The following is a 20636-nucleotide window of genomic DNA, read 5'->3' as shown; positions in this document are numbered from 1 at the left end:
TAACGAGTGCTCAATAAATATTTGTTGAATAGATATTTTGCAGTCCGTGGTAAATGGGTGAATTGTTCTGCTTTGGAATGAATAAATGTTCACAAGTCTTTAATATTGATTAAAGTATTACTTGAGTTTCTTAGAGCCAATTCTTAATTTTGCTATCAGTCAAAAGATACAAAGGTATGAAAAAACAAACCTAGCTAATCCGTTTATCTCGTTCAAAAATGGACCCCAATTTGCTATAGCAAAATAATTTAAGAACACAAGTTGTGGTACAGAAATAAAATTTTTATGACCCTTTTCTTTTCCTTGAAATTACAAAGTTACATATAAAGACACACTTTAATATTTAAACCACTAACCCTACCACATCAAATGAAGGATTTCCTCACACTGGACTGTGGCTAAAGTATTTTATTAAATTAAGTATGTAATTTGCAAATGGTTTCATAAGAAATTTTAAAAGCAAAGTTATAAAACATTTTCAATAAAAAAGTACAGAGTTAACAGCAAAATTACATTTTCTTTATAGTACAAATAAAAACATTACATTTCTGATACACTGTCTGAAAATCTTATAATATATTCTCCAACTGATAGCTGCAATATTATATTTTAATGAGAAGTTTCACCGTTAATTCAATCATTTGCTAGTAACAGGTTCATCATTTGGACCATAAAAGTCAACTGCTCAACTTTAAGGAAAATAATAAAATTTCTCATTAGATAATGTTAAGTTACAAAAGGCTCTCCAGGATATACATGTATGCCAGCCTTGTTTCTCTACTAAATTCTGTAGAGGCATTAAGTAATATGTAAACTTCAATTACATTTTAAAAATAAGCACCATTAACATACATTCTACATAAATTTACTTTACCTTTTAAATGACACTTTTTTTGGCCACACAAACATTTAAATCTGTTCTCTTTGCCATGTAAATAAAAATACGCAATATTTAACCACTCCACAGAAAACTACCAAACTTTACCTCATTGCACAATGGAAAAGCACTTGGAAAAAAAACAGCACACGTTATTTTTGTGTCTTTTTTATAGATTTTGTCATTTTCTTAAATTGAGAGCAGTTAAAACATTGTCAGAGCAATTTCCTGAGTCTCAAAGTTTCTAATATCCAGCTCAGAAATAACCAATCTTGCTATTATACATTTCTTTTTCTAAGAACACACACAAAACATTTTAATTTAAAAAGAGAAAGACCAAAATAAGGACTGGAAACAATCCAACAGAAGAATTGTTTAGCTTTTCTTTTCAAAATGTGTTATAATATGCAAGATACTTTAAAGTATAAGTCAGATTTTCTACCATATAATATGTCCTATATTTAAAGGCCATAGAATTGCAAATAGTGTAGAAACACTAATAAAGTGATGAAACCTCAACTTGAAAATAATACAGAACTACAGAACTATATGGACAGCCAATAAATCTAAGACAACATGCTTCCAAGTATCACGTTGAAGTAAAGAAGTGGATGAATTGAAAATACTGTTAAAGAGTTTCCTCAGTCCAACCTACTTCCCCTGTGGTTTCCACATTAGTTCTCTTTTTTTTTTCCTGGTAGATACAAGTGAGAGACTACTGAAAAGAACTAATTGTTACTAAAACCTTCCAAACTACAGAAGTGTTATACTTTTAGAAGATCGATACACTTGCAAAGAGCCATTTTAATGAGTCCTGGATTAGCACAAATACACCAATACCTGAAAACTTCGATAATCCCCACACTGTCTTTACTTATGACACACAGGATTTGGAAAGCAAGGGAAGAATTTGATAAGCCCTTAACCTTTGGCATGAAGGATTTAGAAACAGGCAAACAAAACAAGAAAAGAGCAACTATAAAATTTTCTTTCATAATTATGTTGTTTAAACTATGCTAGACAGTGGGGTGGGAGTCTGTTTAGAATTAAACAACTTCATAAAAACACAAGATGCTCAAAATTTGCCTAAATACTTATAAATGATGATTAAGAAAAATACCCGAGATATACCAAAATAAAGCCTAAAGTTGAGGTTGGTACAGCAGAAAACATAACCTCTTTCATTTGGTTTCTGCCCACAAAATACTTCACCCCTTGTTCATTTTTATTGCTCCCATGTTAATCATAATTACAATAACACAAATAAATTTATCTGAAGTGCACAAAAGCGACACTTTTTTAAACGGGGTGAGGAACTATAAAAACATGGAAAGCTAGTATGCAGCTGTACACACTCGAATAACTCCAGGTTTTAGCACTGTTATTCACATTTCCTAAATCATATTAATTTATACATAGAAATATTTTATTTCACTAACAACTGTAGTTTCATAATAAGTTCTTAAAATGAATTGCTTTATTTTTAATTTATATAACTCTTCTAGACGTTACAAAAAATATGTTAAACTGTTGGTTTTTCTTTTTTAAACAAATTATTATCAAACATAAGAATAATATTTCAATACCACTCACTAAGTACTTCTAAATAATAAATTTATTTTTATTTTTGTGGAAGTAAATTTAATGATATAGCTCTTTTAAAAGCATGCTTTCATGATATATAAAAACATGTTTTTGAGTTATTTTCATTAAAATGTCTGTTCTTTTGGGAAACCATTCTATAATTCAGGATTCTTTCAGGAACAGCTCGACCCTGTAATTCCTGATCCAAATGATTTTTAAGCTTATCAAAAAGCAACACAACCATTTGTTAAATTACATATGTTGGAAACAGTCTCCATATCCAAAGTCAATAAGCCATTGTTTCATGTTGGAAAATTATACTTTACCACATTAAACTTGCGTAAATGAAATTATAATTGACATACTAACAGGACTTTTTAGCTCACACACACAAGAAGTCAATCAAAGTTTCCCTTCAAAAAGCTGGCTCATTTTAAAAACAAGGGTAAAAAACTTTCAAATTGTAAAGATTCCTTTTAAGATTATATCAAAAATGTCTTCTATATTTGCTTTAAATTAATAGAGGACTTTAACCTACTGCACTTTAGAAATCATATGCTTCAAATATAAAATATAGCTCTTTAGTACCGTCTTAAATACCATTTACACAGACAGCTCTAGAAGCAGTTCTATAAGACACCAAAACTTGGTAGATTATCTAACCATTTCTCCTTCTCTAAAAACTTTTCTGCCTACAGAAGGCATAAAACTGTAATATAATCTCAAGCTCCAACTTTCCTCCTAGAAAATGCACACACACAGAACAAAAGGTAAGAGATCAAGATCATATACAAGACCAAGGAAAGTGCAAACGGCATGCCTTCCTTCCTGTAAGATATGGCAAAATGAAACTTTTTTTTGTATTTAGTTTTGAAATCAAAAAGTATTCAAGTGTTTTTGTTAGATTATCTTTTCTTCACTACTACTACTACTACTACTACTACTTCTACTCCTTTTAATACAAGGCTTTGATGGGCATGAACCAGGTCTCAAAGCACTTTAAAATACCTTTCAAAGATGCCTTTAGGATATTACTAAATGTTAAACAATTAATACAAAGGTATTTTTTTTCTCTGAGAAAGAGTCAGAGCACTTCAAACTTCGAAACAGCAGCTAATACTTTTCTTAGACATTTTATAATCAATAAAAATTCTCTTTAATATAACAGACAACATATTTGGCATTTGACTCAGTAAAAAACCATTTTTTTTGAGTTCTGAAAAACATCATCATAATGTTTTTACTATAACTGGACATTTCTAATAAACACATGTTTACAGTAAAAATGACTAAATTTACCTCAAATAAAACTAAGTTTAACCTACAAACCTTCACACGTCTAAGTCAAGGACGTTTATTTTACTTTAGCATGACTTTCAAGCATCCTGGTTTAATTTCAGAGAACCTAAAGAAATGAAAAAGACTTATTTTAGGTAAAAATTTCAGAATGGTTAAGGAATATATCATGCATGTAATCAATTCCAAGTGTCTATGCCAAATACAATATTTACTATCAAAGTATTCTCCTTTATTAAGTCAATCATCCAGGACCAATATCTATGCTTATGTATCCTTCAATCCATTGTAAAAATAAAGAATCCTAAGGCTAGGGGTTACTCCTAAATTAGTAATTATTTAAGATTTTTCAAAACTCTCAAACCTGAATTTGACCTTCATGAAGGAAGAGCATATTGTCCGAAGGATAAGTTGATGTCTGCATTACATTATTTCTACGCATTAAGTGAGTACTAAAAAGAAATATCTAACATAATCGTAAGTCTGATTCCTCAGGCCGTGAAATGCTTCCAAGCCCTTAATGTGAAATTTAAAAAACACTAGTCTCTACAATAGCCCATTAATTCCAACATGATAATGTTCTAGTCCAACTACTTTTTTAACACACACTCTGAAATGTCACCTGTTCGCATGCTCAGCATTAATGTTACCATTTCCTATAATGTAGCCAAACGACATTTTATTACATGGCATAAATGTAACTAAAACTAGAAGTAAGGGGAGGTTTGGTACCTAATGATAAACATCCTCAGGGAATCTATCCATCAACAGATCTATTCTTAAGACTTTACTTGTCATTTCCTGTTATTGAATAATAATCACTTAATGAAAAAGGACATGTCATGTTTGTTAGTTAAGATCATTACAACACTTGATTTACGGACATGTATAGATTCATAGTGACTGGATGCTTCTGCTAAACTTTAAAAAAATCCAAATTATAATCATATTTTAGTAGAAACCCCCAACTCCTTCCGAAATCTATGAACGCATAAATAGTAATTTTAAACTATGATACATATAATCTCACTATCTTGGATAATACATGATCAAAAAAACACAATTATACTTACTTTCTGTTATATTTTGAATTTATGATAGAAATAGTTTTGTCAAGTGATTGCTTCAACAAGAAACACATCTGTCTTTCATTTCTGGTTTTCTGAACATCATATATCCATCAGGGAATGTTGTATCATAATTTAAGCATAAACTTGTGGCTAATACGAGGTGGTTAAATTTAGTTAACTATTTTAATAAACCATCTGAGCACATGACTAGTGTTTACTATCTGTATATGGGCAATTGCCATTATCAATAACAGAAATCTATACTCACCTGAAGCTATGGCTTGTGAGGTATTTAATGACGGCTGGTTTGATGCGAGCAACTCCTCCTTGGCTGTGGTTTCCTCTCCCCGTAATCACAGACAGATAGGACTTCCCACCATTCTGCTTAAATTCTGTTACAACAGGAATTGGAACAGTTAAAATTCATTTATGTTACATTCTCAATAGAAAACAAACCTGAACTATTCAAACACATATGGAATTATTTTCATGGGGATTTAGATATTTATAAATTCAAAAAGCCCCCAAACTGAGGTTTTTAAATCCATGTTTCATCTATACTGTTTAAGTACAGAAGCCTCAAAGCAACTCATCCACCTAAACACAAGTGAAAGTTCTTCCCCTATGGGGAAGGAGATTTCTGTGTCTTACCAGAATGTCTTTCTAAAATAATGATAATGACAATAACAATATTAATGATATCTTACAATTGTTACACACCTGGAGTGAGGCACTGCTTAAGGCAACTTAATTTATTAACTAAGAATCTTCACAATGGGGGCACCTGGGTGGCTCAGTGGGTTAAGCCTCTGCCTTCAGTTCGGGTTGTGATTCCAGGGTCCTGGGATTGAGTCCCACATCTGTTCTCTGCTCCTCAGGGAGCCTGCTTACTCCTCTCTCTCTGCCTGCCTCTCTGCCTACTTGTGATCTCTGACTGTCAAATAAATAAATAAAATCTTTAAAAAAGAAAAAAAAATCTTCACAATGACCGTTTTAATTAAATATTCTGAAGCCAGCCAGCTTTGGTCTGCTTAACAGTTCTGCTGTTAATGGCTGGATGGTATGACCATGGACAAGTTATTTAGCCTATCTGTGCCAGTTTCCTTATCAGGAAAATGGGATACAGTCTTACTGTTAAAGATAATTGTTAAAGATAATTGTTAAGAAACTCTTCTAAGGGCAACCTGGCTGGCTCAGATTGGAAGAAGATGTGACTCTTGATCTCGGGGTTGTGAGTTTCGAGCCCTATGTTGAGTACAGAGATTACAAAAAACAAAAAACAAAAAAACCTTAAAAAAACTCTTCTAAAGAGATAGTTTTTAAATATTAAATGAGCCTAGGCCTCTTGTAAGAATATAGATCCTGCTCTGGATATGACCAGGTGAAAATCAAATGTATAAATCCATAAAGTAAGTAACAGCTACAATAAAATAACAAAAACAGTGTTAAGTAGGAGTTGACTTAATGAATTTAATAAATATTTGTTCCTCAATCATAAACAGCACAAATTTTACCTTTAGCATAAAATATACATAATATAAATATTCTATATTCTGCTCATTAAGTTGCCCTAAGACTCCAGCAGATCCACCGTTTTTCAAGTCTCCTATCTCCAAGGCAATATTTAGCCCAAAATTTTAAGAGGGTATGTTGCCCTTGCATTTCTAATTCCTTTTTTGCTTAAGATCTCCATTTCTTTCTTTCTTTCTTTCCTTTTTTAAAAAGACATCATTTATTTATTTGAGTGAGAGAGAGTATAAGCAGGGCAGGGAGGGAGGGGCAGAGAGAGAGGGAGAAGCAGACTCCCCGCTGAGCAGGAAGCTCAACACAGGGCTTGATCCCAGAGCCTTGAGATCATGACCTGAGCCAAAGGCAAACACTTAACCAGCTGAGACACCCAGGCGCCCCAAGATCTCCATTTCTACTCTAGTCCATACCCATTACTTCAAGCAGTGTTCTGTTCAAAATTCAACTCTTCCTGGGTGCTACATACACAGGATATTCACTTTGAAGAGTTTTTATGCTATACAATTGTTACTTGTGCCCTGTTCTTCATAGATGTGATATTACAAAGTTTATTTTTAAAAAAACCTCAACTCCCATAATAATTCCCTCTCATCACTCCTTCACTGCTGCTCCCCTTATCAGTTAGGGCAGTCATTTATACCACCTCATTTTTAAATTCACTGCTCTGAAAATGTTCCACAGTTAAATTGCGTGCCTCAGATAAAAGTAGGCATTCAAAGGATGGCTACTGAATGAATTAACGTTTATGTTTAGAGGTCCCCAAATTTCACGCTATTCCTAACATTTAACATCCTTAAGAAAAAAAAAAAATCTATTTAACTCATTTTTAAGCCTAGCTCAGATTTCTTATCATTTCATTTGTAAATATTTCTGTGTATATTTCAAAAAGGACTCTTAAACACACACACACACACACACACACACACACACACACACAATATCACCACCATATCTTATAAATAGCTCCTTAATATCATGCTTCTAAAAATGGCTAAAAGTTTCCCTCAAGAAAATGTTTTTACAGTGGTTTGCTTAAGTCACAGTTGAAACAGGTCCACACATTGCATTTGATTGATATATTTCTGAAGTAACTTTTAATCTAAATGTTCTCCCTCCTCCTGGGTTTTTCTTTACAATTTGTTGAAAGACTTGGTTTATTTATGGGACACCTGGGTGGCTCAGCAGGTTAAGCGGCTGCCTTCAGCTTAGGTCATGATGCCAGGGTCCTGGGACTGAGTCCCGCCTTGGGCTCCCTACTCGGCAGGGAGTCTGCTTTTCTCTCTGCATGCCACTCTGCCTGCTTGTGCGCGCTCTCTCTCTCTGACAAGTAACTAAAAAAAAAATCTTTAAAAAAAAAAAAAAAAACTTGGTTTATTTATCCCAGATTTTCACAGCATTGATTGTATCCTCATGGTACCATTTAACCTGTTCCTCTGTTCCCTGTAAATCCCTACAAAGTAGTAAAAACTTCATGGGTGCCTGTGATGCACAGTCCAACCAGAAGGCACATAAAGGTCAGATACTTCTTTTGTTATTCACTCCCAAGTTTGACAATCCCCTTTTATTACTAAAAGCAATGGAGGGCAGAGCCACAGATTGTCCCCTGGATGTATTTCTGTTCAACAATACTACCACGTGGTGGTGACTCGCTGCAACTACAGACTACCACAGGTGGCAACACGCCCAAGGATAGGCCTGGCTTCAGAAAGGGTTTGTATCTTGGGTCTGACCTTACACAAGTTATTTAACTTTTTTTCTTGTAATCTTTTTTATTGAGATACAGTTAATACAACATAAAGCTCATGATTTTAAAAACGTACAATTCAGTGGCTTTTAGTATAATATTGTGCAACCATAAACACTAATTCCAGAACATTCCATCAGCTCAGAAAGAAATTTTCTGTACTTGTTGAGCAGTCACTCCCTATCCATACTTTTTAGCCCCAGCAACCACTAATATACTTTCTGTTTCTATTGGTTTGTCTATTCTGAACATTTCATATGAATGGTAATCATATAAAAAGGGGCCCTTGTGTACCTGGCTTCTTTCACAAAACGTTTACAAGGCTCATCCATGTTGCATGATGTATCACTACTTGATTTCTTTTTGTGGCTGAATAATATTCCATTGAATAGATACACCAAATGTTGTTTTCCCTTTTATCAGCTGATAGACATTTAGTTGTTTCTACTTTTTGGCTATTGTGAACATTCACGTACAAGTTTGTGTGTGAATGAATTGTGCTTTCAATTCTCTTGTGTACATAACCAGGAACAGAACCTGCTGGTTCATACGGTAACTCTAGGTTAAACTTTTTGAGGAACGCCAACCTTTTCCATAGTGGCTGCACCATTTAACATCCTCACTAGCAACATAAAGGGTTAAGGGATGCCTCGGTAGCTCAGTTGCTTAAGAGACTGCCTTCAGCATAGGTCACGACTCCAGGGTCCTGGGATCGAGTCCCACATCAGGCTCCTTGCTGCCAAAAACTACTAGTTAATTAGAAAGAAAAGGTATATTTACACAGAGAAATCTAGCAGAGTCCCACATGAGCTAAGAAATAAAACTTAACATCACCAATAATGGGCCAAAATGACCACGTTATGGCTTTTGATGTATTTATCAAGGATAATTCAATATCACCTATGTAGTCTTTTTGCCAAAAAAATACTCTGAATCTAATCAGGAGGAAAGAATCAGACAAAACTTTAGGTCAATCTACCAAAAGCCAGGAGTCTTCAAAATGTCAACATAGACAAAAAAACAGGCAACGTAACTATTCCTATTTTTTCTTGAGCAATCTCTACACCCAAAACGGAGCTCGAACTCATGACCCTGAGATCAATAGTCACATGCTCCATTGATTGAGCTAGCCAGGTGCCCCAAACTACTTCTATATTACTGCAGGCTACAGACACGGGGCAATCAGCTGGAACATATAATGTCTGACTAGATCCTGGCTTAAGGGGGAAGAAATGGCACAGCTGTAAAAGACATTTCCATATAGCTGGAGAAATGTGGATGTGGCCTGTATATTAGACAATACTGTTAAAACAATGTTAAATATCTTAAAAGTAACAATGGTACTGTGATTCTGTAGGAGGATGCATTTGTTCTCAAGAGATAAACATGCTAAGGTATTTGGAGGTAAGGTACCACAGTGGTTAACAACTTATTTTCAAATAGTTCAGCAAAAACCAGTTTCAAACAGATTAAGCAAATGTGGCCAAAGGTTAACAACTGATCGATCTGGGTAAAAGATATATGGTTGTCTATTATACAATTATTTCAACTTCTCTATGGGTTCTTAATTTTTCAACATAAAAAGCCAGGAAAAGGGGCTCCTGGGTGGCTCAGTGGGTTAAGCCTCTGCCTTCAGCTCAGTTCAGGATCTTGGGATCCTGGGATCGAGCCTCACATCAGGCTCTCTAATCAGCAGGGAGCCTGCTTCCCCCCCTTCTCTGCCTGCCTCTCTGCCTACTTTGGATCTCTCTCTGTCAAATAAATAAAATCTTTAAAAAAAAAAATCCAGGCAAAAAGACAGGAATAAGAGTACACATGTTGATATGCAAAGTAAAGCTCACTGTGACATAATAATTAAATGTGAGTAGAGGAATGGATACATTATGATGTACTCAGAATACTATACAGCGGTTACAATAAAAAAATGATACTATCAACATGAGTATATCTTGAAAACTATGCTGAGTGAAAATAAACAGTTTTGTTGAAGGCAGTGTGAAACCATGTACATTTATTTCTTAAAATTCACAAAAGAAATACTACAGAATGATTATTGATGAATGTACATATAGTAAAGGTATTTTAAAAACTAGACAGGAACCAAACTGAAAGATGTTGATTTCCACCAGAAAGAGAAGGAAGAAAGAAAAAATGATTGGGAAGAACAGAGGTACCTGACTGGCTCAGTTGGTAGTGTATACCGACTCTTGACCTCAGGATTGTGGGTTCAAGCCCCACACTTAGTGTAAAGATTACTTAAAAAAAAAAATCTTAAAAATACCTGGAAAGAATACAAAGGGAAGAGTAAAAATAAAATGTAAAGCATACCTAGTAAAATGTTATCACTTGTTACTTGGATTCATGGGGACACAGGTGTTTCATTATATTACTGTAAGCTTTTCAACATGGTTTTTATGGTAAACAGATGAATTTCCAACCTCTATATTAATCATATTTCATCAAGGATTTAATTGATAAACTTAAAATGATACATGTTGAATTGATAAACTTGCATAAAGTATAAAGCCTCCCTACACATATTATATATGTAATATCATATATGCATAAGTTAACCAGAATAATATAGCTATCAGAGACAAGGCAGGGTTATGGAGCTATGAGTTCATACCTGGGGCATGGACTCCCATGTCTCCACAATAAAATGGAAGATAAAGAAAAAGCCAAATTCAGAATTCAAAAATAGTTTAGTAGTGGTAAAAGAAGATGACTTCTGGAATTGGAGTCTGGAGTAACTAAAACAGATTGACTTTTTCTAAATGCTACCATTATCCAAATGATAATGAAAAAGAAACAAGATAATTTAATGCATATGAAGTACATGATACTGGATGGAAAAAGATCCTCATCCAAACCCCTTGGAAGAGGTAGAACTTAGAGAAGAGGCAGGTAGTGGCCTTTCCTGAACCTGCAAAGACAAAATACAAGCAGAAAGGGAGAAAGGGAGCACCTGCATAATGCACACACTCCGAAAGCCTGCCTTCTGTGATAATTCTGTAAAAATCATCACCTTATTTACTTCCGCATTTTACTGAACACCTATTGAACAACTGGCATCTAATACACATTTATTAGCTTTAATAAATGTCCACTGAACAAAGATGTCTGATACTCCTGAAAGGTCCCATTTACAAGTCACAGAGGATTCTCAGATTATACCATGCCCCCGCTTTAATATACAGCAAAGGAATACAAATAAAACTGAAGTAGGGAGTCACCTAACAAGAATTAAAAACTTGAAACAAAAAAATATGAGATATGGAAATAAAAAGAAAATGTTAATGACTATGGCAATGAGCATTCTTTTCCAAGAAAGTCCCCTTGAAGCATGATTCTAAATACAAATATTCATAAATGTGACACAGATATCCTCAGCCAGTGAACTGAGAATCTCCTGAATTGGCAAGTTTACCAATATAAGCAAAAACATATTTTCTATTTACTTTCTTTTTAAAATATTTTATTTATCCATTTGACAGAGAGAGAGAGAGACAGTAAGAGAGGGAACACAAGCGAGAGTCGGAGAGAGAGAGAAGGCTTCCTGCTGAGCAGGGAGCCTGATGCAGAGCTTCCTGCTGAGCAGGGAGCCTGATGCAGAGCTCGATCCAGGACTCTGGGATCATGACCTGAGCCGAAGGCAGGTGCTTAATGACCAAGCCACCCAGATGCCCCATATTTTCCATTTTAAATTTGTCATTACCACAAGTTTTACCTTCAGTTTTCTGCTGTAAAACTGTCATCAAGTGTTCTATAGCTTCATCCACATGCAGCCCATGGAGGTCTAAAACATTCTGTGGCAGCAGGGAGGCATTGACTTTCTCGAAAATCTCCACAGCAGCAAGGTGATTGGCTTCTTTCATCTTCTGCTCATGGAGACTACCCTTTTATTTTAAATAGACCACCAGTAAACACTTTTGCTATTTGCTACTTAGAAGACAAATGAGGAAATAAACAGTGCCCCAAATAAAAGGTAAGACAAAAGAGGGAACAACAAATCTAAAATTTTAAATAATGCAGTGGCCTATGCAAGAAGGCACCAAAGTTTAGGTGAATTTCGGTGAATCAATAACGTAGTTCTTAAAATAGTAAATCATCATTTCTAACAGATTTCCTAATCCAAAAACCATAGAAGAGGAAGACTTAAATAAACATCGCCTATCTCAAGGACTCCATTAGTTATCCTTCAATAATCCTGATCTCATTCAACATCTTGTGGTTACTCCTGAAGCCATCCCTCAAGGTACGTTATTTGGGCTCATGAGGTTATACCAGTTTGATATCTTTCTCCACTCAATCACAAAAAGCAATCCATATTGGAACCACAAAGCTAAAAAGGAAATCAGATAGGTTTCTTATAATACTATGTCCAATAAGCCTGAGTCAAAATTTTACTTCCCTGAAAGATACTAATGCAACTTTCTTTTTCTGGACCTAAAAGTGATATATTACTAAAAATTCAAACATGCTAGAAAGCACAAGTCCCCCATAATTCCACTCTGACATGGTCAATATTAACATTCTGTTGTCTTTCCTTCAGAAAACCTGTATCTGTTTAGAAGTAGTGCTAAATGACAGATTTTATCCTAAAAGAAAATATGGACTGACAGAATAAACTGTAATTCATGTGAGCCATAAATGCAAAAGCAACCATAGAAACTGAGCATTTCAACGGAGAGGAAATTCTCAGAACCATACATTTCTTATATATTAGGCTATCTTATATCATTTATATAATCTACATCCCCCAGAATAACTTAATGTAGTCACAATAAGAGTATTACCTGCTTTAAGATTAATCAGATATCATAAATGACAATAAAAGAAATAATAATCTGTTTTCCTCTTTACCTGTTGGGCATAAAATGTGGCAACGTGTTTTTTCCCCATCCGATAAGCTTCTTTTGCTTTGCTGTAGCATTCAATCCTCTTCTGTTGGTGCAGGAAAGCCTCTGCTCTGTAGTCATTATACTCTGGGTACTCAAAATCCTGGAAAGATGGTTCATTTGGTATGTCTTCAGTCTCTTTTGATTTCTTTGCCTACAAGATGTTAGACAATAAATAAAACACAAAAAGAGTAGAAAAATATAGGCTTTTTCTTCAGAAAGTGAGATGCACTATTTTTTGTCTTTTATTTTAAAAGATTGTATTTATTTATTTATTTATTTGAGAGGGAGAAAGCAAGAGAGCACAAGCAAGAGAGCACCAGAAAGCAAGAGAGGAAGAAGCAGACTCCCCACTGAACAGGGAGCCCAATGTGGGGCTCGATCCCAGGACCCTGAGATCATGACCTGACCCAAAGGCAGACACTTAACCCACTGAGCGACCCAGGCATCCCTATTTTTTAACCCTTCTTCTCAGGAAAGGAGACTCTCCCCAGAGTCGACTTAGTAAGTCATGTATTTAGCAACTACATTAACTTTTTCATGGTATAAGTTACCTCTTCTTTAACCACTCTTATCTTAAAAGATGTTGCAAAGTTCCCTAAAATTATCAAAATATAATTAGGTCACAAAGCCAAACCAAAAAAGAAAACACAAGATATTCAAAGAATAAAACTCATATAACTAATGCAAAATTTTCCAAATTTTAGTTTGTAAACCCAGAGAGTCTAGTCATTGAAGGTAGTATGGCATATTTCAATTTTTATTTAAAAATAAATCAATAAAATCATTAAATAAATTCTTTTTGCAGGGACTCCTGAATGACTGTCAGTTAAGCATCTGCCTCTGGCTCAGGTCATGATCCCGGGGTCCTAGGATCAAATCCACATCAGGCTCCTTGCTCAGCAGGGAGTCTGCTTCTCCTTCTGCCTGCCACTCCCCCTGCTTGTGGTCTCTCTCTCTCCCCCTGACAAATAAAATCTTTCAAAAAATAAAAAATAAAGCAGAAGGATATATGGAATGCCCACAACTATTAGTAAAAATTACAGGTAGATTTCAATTTTTCAATTGCAGTTTTTCAATCAGCTCACTACTACCAACTAGCCACTATGCTAGTGTTGACTTCTGAGCTTTCTGAAACACCATCAATCAAGTAACTGTTATTCAAAATGGACTTTAAACAAGCAAAAGTAACTCTAAGACACAAAGTAATGAAAATAATAATTATGCTCCAATACTCCCCACTGAAAAGAAAACATGTTTCTGAAGATGTCTCTAAGTATCAAAAGTTGGTGTTTAAAAAACAGCAAAATATAGTGACTTCTACATCCAATTTGGTTTTTGATTTAGCACATTCCTAAAGAGCTACTTGCAGAAAACTGCTTGCAAATGGCAATCTGATACATTTCTTAGCATGTCACTAGGAGGTGGGAGTGGGTATTAATTATTATGATTTAAGTGGATTTTCTTAAAAGCTTAAAATAATTCCAAGGGGCGCCTGAGTGGCTCAGTGGGGTAAGCCTCTGCCTTCAGCTCAGGTCATGATCTCAGGGTCCTGGGATCAAGCCCTGCATAGGGATCTCTGCTCAGCAGAGAGCTTGCCTCTACCTCCCCCTCCCTCTCTGCCTGCCTCTCTGCCTATTTGTGATCTCTGTCAAATAAACTAATAAAATCTTTTAAAAATTAAATAACTATAAATAAATAAATAAATAAATAAATAAAAGAATTCAGGTGCCATACCAAGTAATTTAATGAACATTTTATGAAAACTCAATCCCAAAATTCCTCCAAAAATATAATTTTTAACTTCTTAAATAAATCATACTTTTCTGATACAATTAATTCAAAGTAAATTAAATAGTGTAGGCTCTTAAATTCCTAAAGGCTGAAAACTGTCATTAAATTAGAAATATTACCAAAAACTATAATTATAATGTACTCTACAATACAATCTTTAATAAAATGCCACTTTAATTTTTTAAAGTAATATCATTTGATATATATTAAATATTACATTAAAATTTTATGTATATATTATATAATACCTACATTACTAATTGATCATTTTTTCAAATTGCCCGCCTGTGAATTGAGTTCCGAAGTCACAAACGGTTGGTTAAAAATACTGGTCTAATATATAATAGTTGATTATATTATCTTTTTACTCATTACATTTTATTAAACCCCTAGAATTCTAGAGGTTTAAAACAAGTTAAAGAATAAAATAAAGGTATTACCATATTCCTGACTCATTATTAAAGTCAAAAAATTTATAAATAGCGTCACCTTGGTGGCTCAGTCAGTTAAATGGCTGACTCCAGCTCAGGTCATGATCTCAGAGTCCTGGAATTGAGCCCCAAGGCAGGCTCTGCACTCAGTGGAGAGTTTGCTTTTCTCTCTCCCTCTGACCCTCACCCCCTCATGCTCTCTCTCTCTTTCTCAAATAAATAAATCTTGAGGAGCGCCTGGGTGGCTCAGTGGGTTAAGCCTCTGCCTTCAGCTCAGGTCATGATCTCGGGGTCCTGGGATCGAACCCCGCATCAGGCTCTCTGCTCGGCAGGGAGCCTGCTTCCCTCTCTCTGCCTGCATACTTGTGAGCGCTCTCTCTCTCTCTCTCTCTCTCTGTGAAATAAATAAATAAATAAGATCTTTTAAAAAAATTTTTAAATAAATACATAAATCTTTAAAAAAAATTCTGTCTGTACAGTTGATTTACTTTTGCAACAAATAGCCAACTTATTTAATGAAAGAATACAAAGCTCTCTCTCACATAAGAATATGCATGGACCCTCTGTCACTCTCACCAGTACTTAATCACAAGCTTGTTTCATATTAATGTTAAGTATTCTATGAGTATATGGTTTTGCATCTGATAAAAATCAAAGATTTGGTAAGGAGAGGATAATAAAAATGCTTTCTATGACTTCTGAAAAGCCACAGTGCTTAACAGTATGAACATAAATATTTCATAGCATCAGAGTCTCTGTTGGTGTTCATACTTAAAAAATGCAAATCATATTTGGATCTCTGGGAAGAGACCCTTCATTTCTTATTCTTAAAAAAGAAAAGTAAAAAAAAAAACAGTATGCAATGAGAAATGCTTTCCCAAATAGCTATTCTCTTTCAAAATAAAACCAAGATTTATTTTTATAACCATTTCATAGGGATGTGGTTTATTACTATAACCCTATTAACAAGGGCCAAGAGAAACATGCTTCCTAAGAATTCTCCTCATTAATGCCACTTACTCTCTTGAAAGTATAATGTACTATAATACCAAAACCATTTCCCCTGGTAACAAGCTTGTAAAATTCATTAAAGCCTAAAGGGAAAAACAGTAGTATTAACAAAACAACAGTTTTAAATGCTAGTTTCTTGAAAAGAGACAAATCAACATATTAGTGGTACCATGATACCCCTGTTTAATATCTGGTCCTTTAGAGTCCTAGGATATCAAAGACAGAGTATTCTGCTCAAAAATCTGAAAATATTTTTTATCAGTGTTATGATACCTGCCTATATTTTGTGTAAAAAGCTAAGAATAATATCCAGAATAACTTAAAAGGTCTACATTTTGGCCAATGTTTACATAACTCATAAAATCCCCTTTTCTTATTCAAACATCTTCCAATCATCTCCCATTTTGAGCAAGCACACCTTCCTCCCATTATCTCCTCTACCACCATAATGACCCACAGTGCCTCGCTCTATTATCAGAAGAGAGAAGAAATAACCTTCATTCCTCAGTTGGTCTTGATGGTCTCATCATCATCTTGTATCCTCTCTGCATCTTATGAAATATTATAATACACTTATCTATCCATGATGAACAGAGGCATGTATAGCACTAACAGATCACATAAATACAAAAATGAACTGAGTCCTATATGTAAACAAAATGGTGAAATATTCAAAGAAAAATGGGAGCACATAAGTTATTCCTGGTGGTCTCAATTAATAAGTAAGAAAAGCAGGATAATGAAGGTCTGTGGGGAAAAAAAAAAGCCTAAAGGTAATACAAAATTGATATATAAAAACAATTGTATTTCTATGCATTTGCAATGTTCAATCCAAAAATAAAACAATTTCATTTACAACAGCATCAAAAAGAATAAAGTAACTCAGGAATAAATTTAACAAAAGACATGCAAAACTTACATTCAAAACTACAACATAACTGTGGAAGAAATTAAGACCTAACTAAACTGAAATTCATGAACCAGAGGCAATAATGTTAAGATGGCAATACATCTCAAGTTGATCTACAGAGTCAACGCACACCACATAAAAATTCCAGCTGGCTCTGAAGCATCTGGCTGGCTCAGTCAGAAGAGCATGCAACTCTTGATCCTGGGGTTGTGGTTCGGAGTTTGAGTCCCATGTTAGGTGTAGAGATTATTAAAATAAATAAATAAATAAACTTGAAAAAAAAAATCCCAGCTGGCTTCTCTACAAGCTGATCCTAAATTCACATGGAACTGCGAAGAAAGAAAACAATCTTGAAAAAAGAACATGTTGGAAGCTCATACTTTCCAATTCCAGAACTTAACTACAAAGCTACAATAATCAAGGCAGTGTGGTACTGGTACTGGTACGATGACAGACATACAGATCAATGGAACAGAACTGACAGTCTAGCAATTAATAGTCAATTCATTTTCAACAAAGGTGCTAAGAAAATTCAGTGGGGCAAGAACAGTCTTTCAATTAAGTAGTTCTGTGACAGGGGATATCCACATGCAAAAAAATGAACTTGGACCCCTATCTCACACCCTATACACCAATTAACTCAAAATGGATCAAAGATCTAAATGTAAGTACTAAAATTTTAAAATTTTAGAAGAAAACATAAAAACAAAACCCAAAAAAAAACAAAATATACAACATAAAAAACAAAAAAATAACCTCATGACCTTGGATTAGGTAATGGTTTCTTAACTAGGGCAACAAAAAAGATAAACTGTACATCATCAAAATTAAAACTTTGTACTTCAAATGAAAGACAACATCAAAAGAGTAACAAGACAACCCTCAGAACGGGAGAAAATTTTGCAAATCACATGTCTGATAAGGGACTTGTAACTAGAATATAAAAAGAAATCCTATGACTCAAGAATAAACATTTTAGGGGGGGTGGGGTTATGGACACTGGGGAGGGAATGTGCTACAGTGAGTGCTGTGAAGTGTGTAAACCTGGCGATTCACAGACCTGTACCCCTGGGGATAAAAATATATGTTTATAAAAATAAAAATTAAAAATCAAAAAAATAATAAACATTTTAAGGGGCACCTGGGTGGCTCAGTCAGCTGAGCATCAAACTCTCGGTTTAGGCTCAGGTCATGATCTCAGGGTCATGAGACAGACCCCACTCATATAGGGCTCCACATTCAGTGGGGAATCTGCTTGAGATTCTTTCCCTCTGCCCCTCTCCTTTTTCCTGTTCACACACATACACACTCTCTTTCAAATAAATAAATCTTTTTTAAAAAAACAAGAATAAAATAACATTTCTCAATGGGCAAAGAATACAAATAGATATTTCCTCAAAGAAGACATACAAATGACCAATAAGCACATGAGAAAGTGCTCACCATCACCAGTCATCATGGAAGTGCAAATCAAAAGGACAGTGAGATAACCACTTCTTTATTATTCAAATAAATAAACCGTTTATTAATGTTTATTTACAACCATTTATAAACGCTTATTAACCGTTTATTTCCTGTTTCCTGATGCTTTGACATCTGGGTCCCTTGCTAACCCCTGGAGATAAAGTATCCCCAGCCCTGGGGCTGGCTAATTCCTAGAGATAGCAAAAAACTCATCTGCTAGCATACCTTACAGAAGTAAACCAATCTCAAGCCCATATTCCCAACCACTTCCTTTATGGGGTTCTCACCCTCAGGGCCATCATCCACATTGCCTAATCACCTACACCAGAGAGGACAAAACCAGAGACGGTTCCTACGCTCCAGAGCCTGTCGCAACTGTTCAAACCGGCCAATCCTAAACGTGTTTGCTCTGCCTCACCCATTCCTCTCCACAGAAACCACAGAAAAGGCTCTTGTCCATGTTTCCCCTGTGCTCGGTCTCCTGACTCTGGTGTGTCTCAGTGTGGCCCTGGGTGGCAAGCCATGTCTCCTATTTCTAGAGATCTGTGAGTATAATAAACTTCTTCCTTCATGACATTGCCATGACTCAGTATCTTATATACCTGGTTAAAACAAATCCCAGGTACCCTTAAGACAACTTCACACACACCAGGATGGCTATAATCAAAATGACAGATACTAACAAGTGTCAGAGACAATGCGGATAAATTATAATCCTCATACATTACTGGTGGGAACATAAAATGGTACAGCCACTTTGGAAAAAAGTTCAGCAGTTTCTCAAATGGTTAAAAATCTCTGCCCACATATTCAACATACTTACACCTAAAACCCACCATACCATCACCCGCCCTGCTATTCAATTAAGCCTCATACTCTACCGTATACAGAGAAAGTATCTATAAAGAAAAAGTTAGACATTCAAGTGCTTGCCATACATAAATAACAACACTGAAGAAAAAAACATAATCAGCTATAAATTCATTATTCTGAGCAAACAGACATCCTAAATCAAATATACTGCTGGTGGTTAAATTTCTAACGTAGGTAAAATGTTGAGAAATAATCACTAAATTATATCAACAAACAATTACATTTCCATATACAATCATTTACCATTATAATAAAAATAAATAACTCCATACCTTTTTCTCCTTAGACTTCTGTGTAGTATGAGAAGGGACATTCTCATTTTGGTGAACGAACTCTTGCGCTACAACTGTTTTTACAGGGTCTCCTTCAAGGACACAGTTTAGAAACTGAACTGTGTGTTCTAATGAATAACTGTAGAGAGTTACAAACATAATGTTAATTTAAAAAGCAAAAATTATGAAAACAGTAACACTAGCAAACCTTCAAACATTTTAGAAGAATACGAAAAATTGGTTTACTTCTGAGTTTTAAACATGGACACTATATGCTCATTACGTATCTCAGAGACTCAAGAATGATCAGAAGGAAACTATTAAATAATAAGCTCTCAAAAACTAATTTTTGTAAATGAAGACCAAAAGGTAACATACTGATAATTAATTTTTCTGATTTTTTTTTTCCAGGTAGATCATCCACAACAAATCTTACTTTCATTTTATCACCTATATTTCTCAGGCCCCTTGTTGGGTTCACATGGTTTCAGTTTCCTCCAAACATCAAACACAGACAATATATCTTCAAATTGACATTTTTATTGCGTGAAATTTCACTTTTTACTTAAACCATAAGGTTCTAATCAAAGAAATTCTAAGTAGGGACACAGAAAGGAAAATATACTATCTTACCTCTCACCCCTAATTATTTAGGCACATTTCCATGGAGATTCTATATTTTATGTAATACCAAATTTTACAAATTGACATAGACTTGAAATACTTGTGTTCCAATCTCTAAAGAAACTCACTCCAAAGCAAATGATTCTATACTGCTATTATTTCAGGCTATTTATGCTTCTGATCGCTCCCAGTGACTACATAATGAAGAGCTGACCATAAAGGAGTATTTGTGAAATGTGCTAAACAGTGATCCAAAGT

The 20636-nt window shown here is 34.7% G+C and overlaps 1 protein-coding gene across 6 annotated transcripts in view; it reads right to left on the bottom strand.

The window, feature by feature from the left end:
* Positions 1–470: 470 nt before the first annotated feature.
* The window catches only part of N4BP2 (NEDD4 binding protein 2), an 83613-nt gene continuing 63447 nt past the window's right edge, over positions 471–20636 (bottom strand). For 5 of the 6 annotated variants that reach the window (XM_032334127.1, XM_032334130.1, XM_032334132.1 and 2 more), the window contains 5 exons: positions 19755–19893; positions 12965–13153; positions 11829–11997; positions 5096–5219; positions 471–3866 (listed from right to left, as the gene is read on the bottom strand). In XM_032334127.1, coding sequence (XP_032190018.1) covers positions 3821–3866; positions 5096–5219; positions 11829–11997; positions 12965–13153; positions 19755–19893 — 667 coding nt within the window. In that variant the 3' untranslated portion in view covers positions 471–3820. Of the gene's footprint in view, positions 3867–5095; positions 5220–11828; positions 11998–12964; positions 13154–19754; positions 19894–20636 lie in introns of those variants that run through there. The other variant, XM_032334135.1, reaches the window with a different exon arrangement.

This window comes from Mustela erminea, chromosome 2 (assembly GCF_009829155.1).
Source record: "Mustela erminea isolate mMusErm1 chromosome 2, mMusErm1.Pri, whole genome shotgun sequence".
Taxonomy (NCBI): Eukaryota; Metazoa; Chordata; class Mammalia; order Carnivora; family Mustelidae; genus Mustela; species Mustela erminea.
This window is presented reverse-complemented; position numbering and strand designations above follow the sequence as displayed.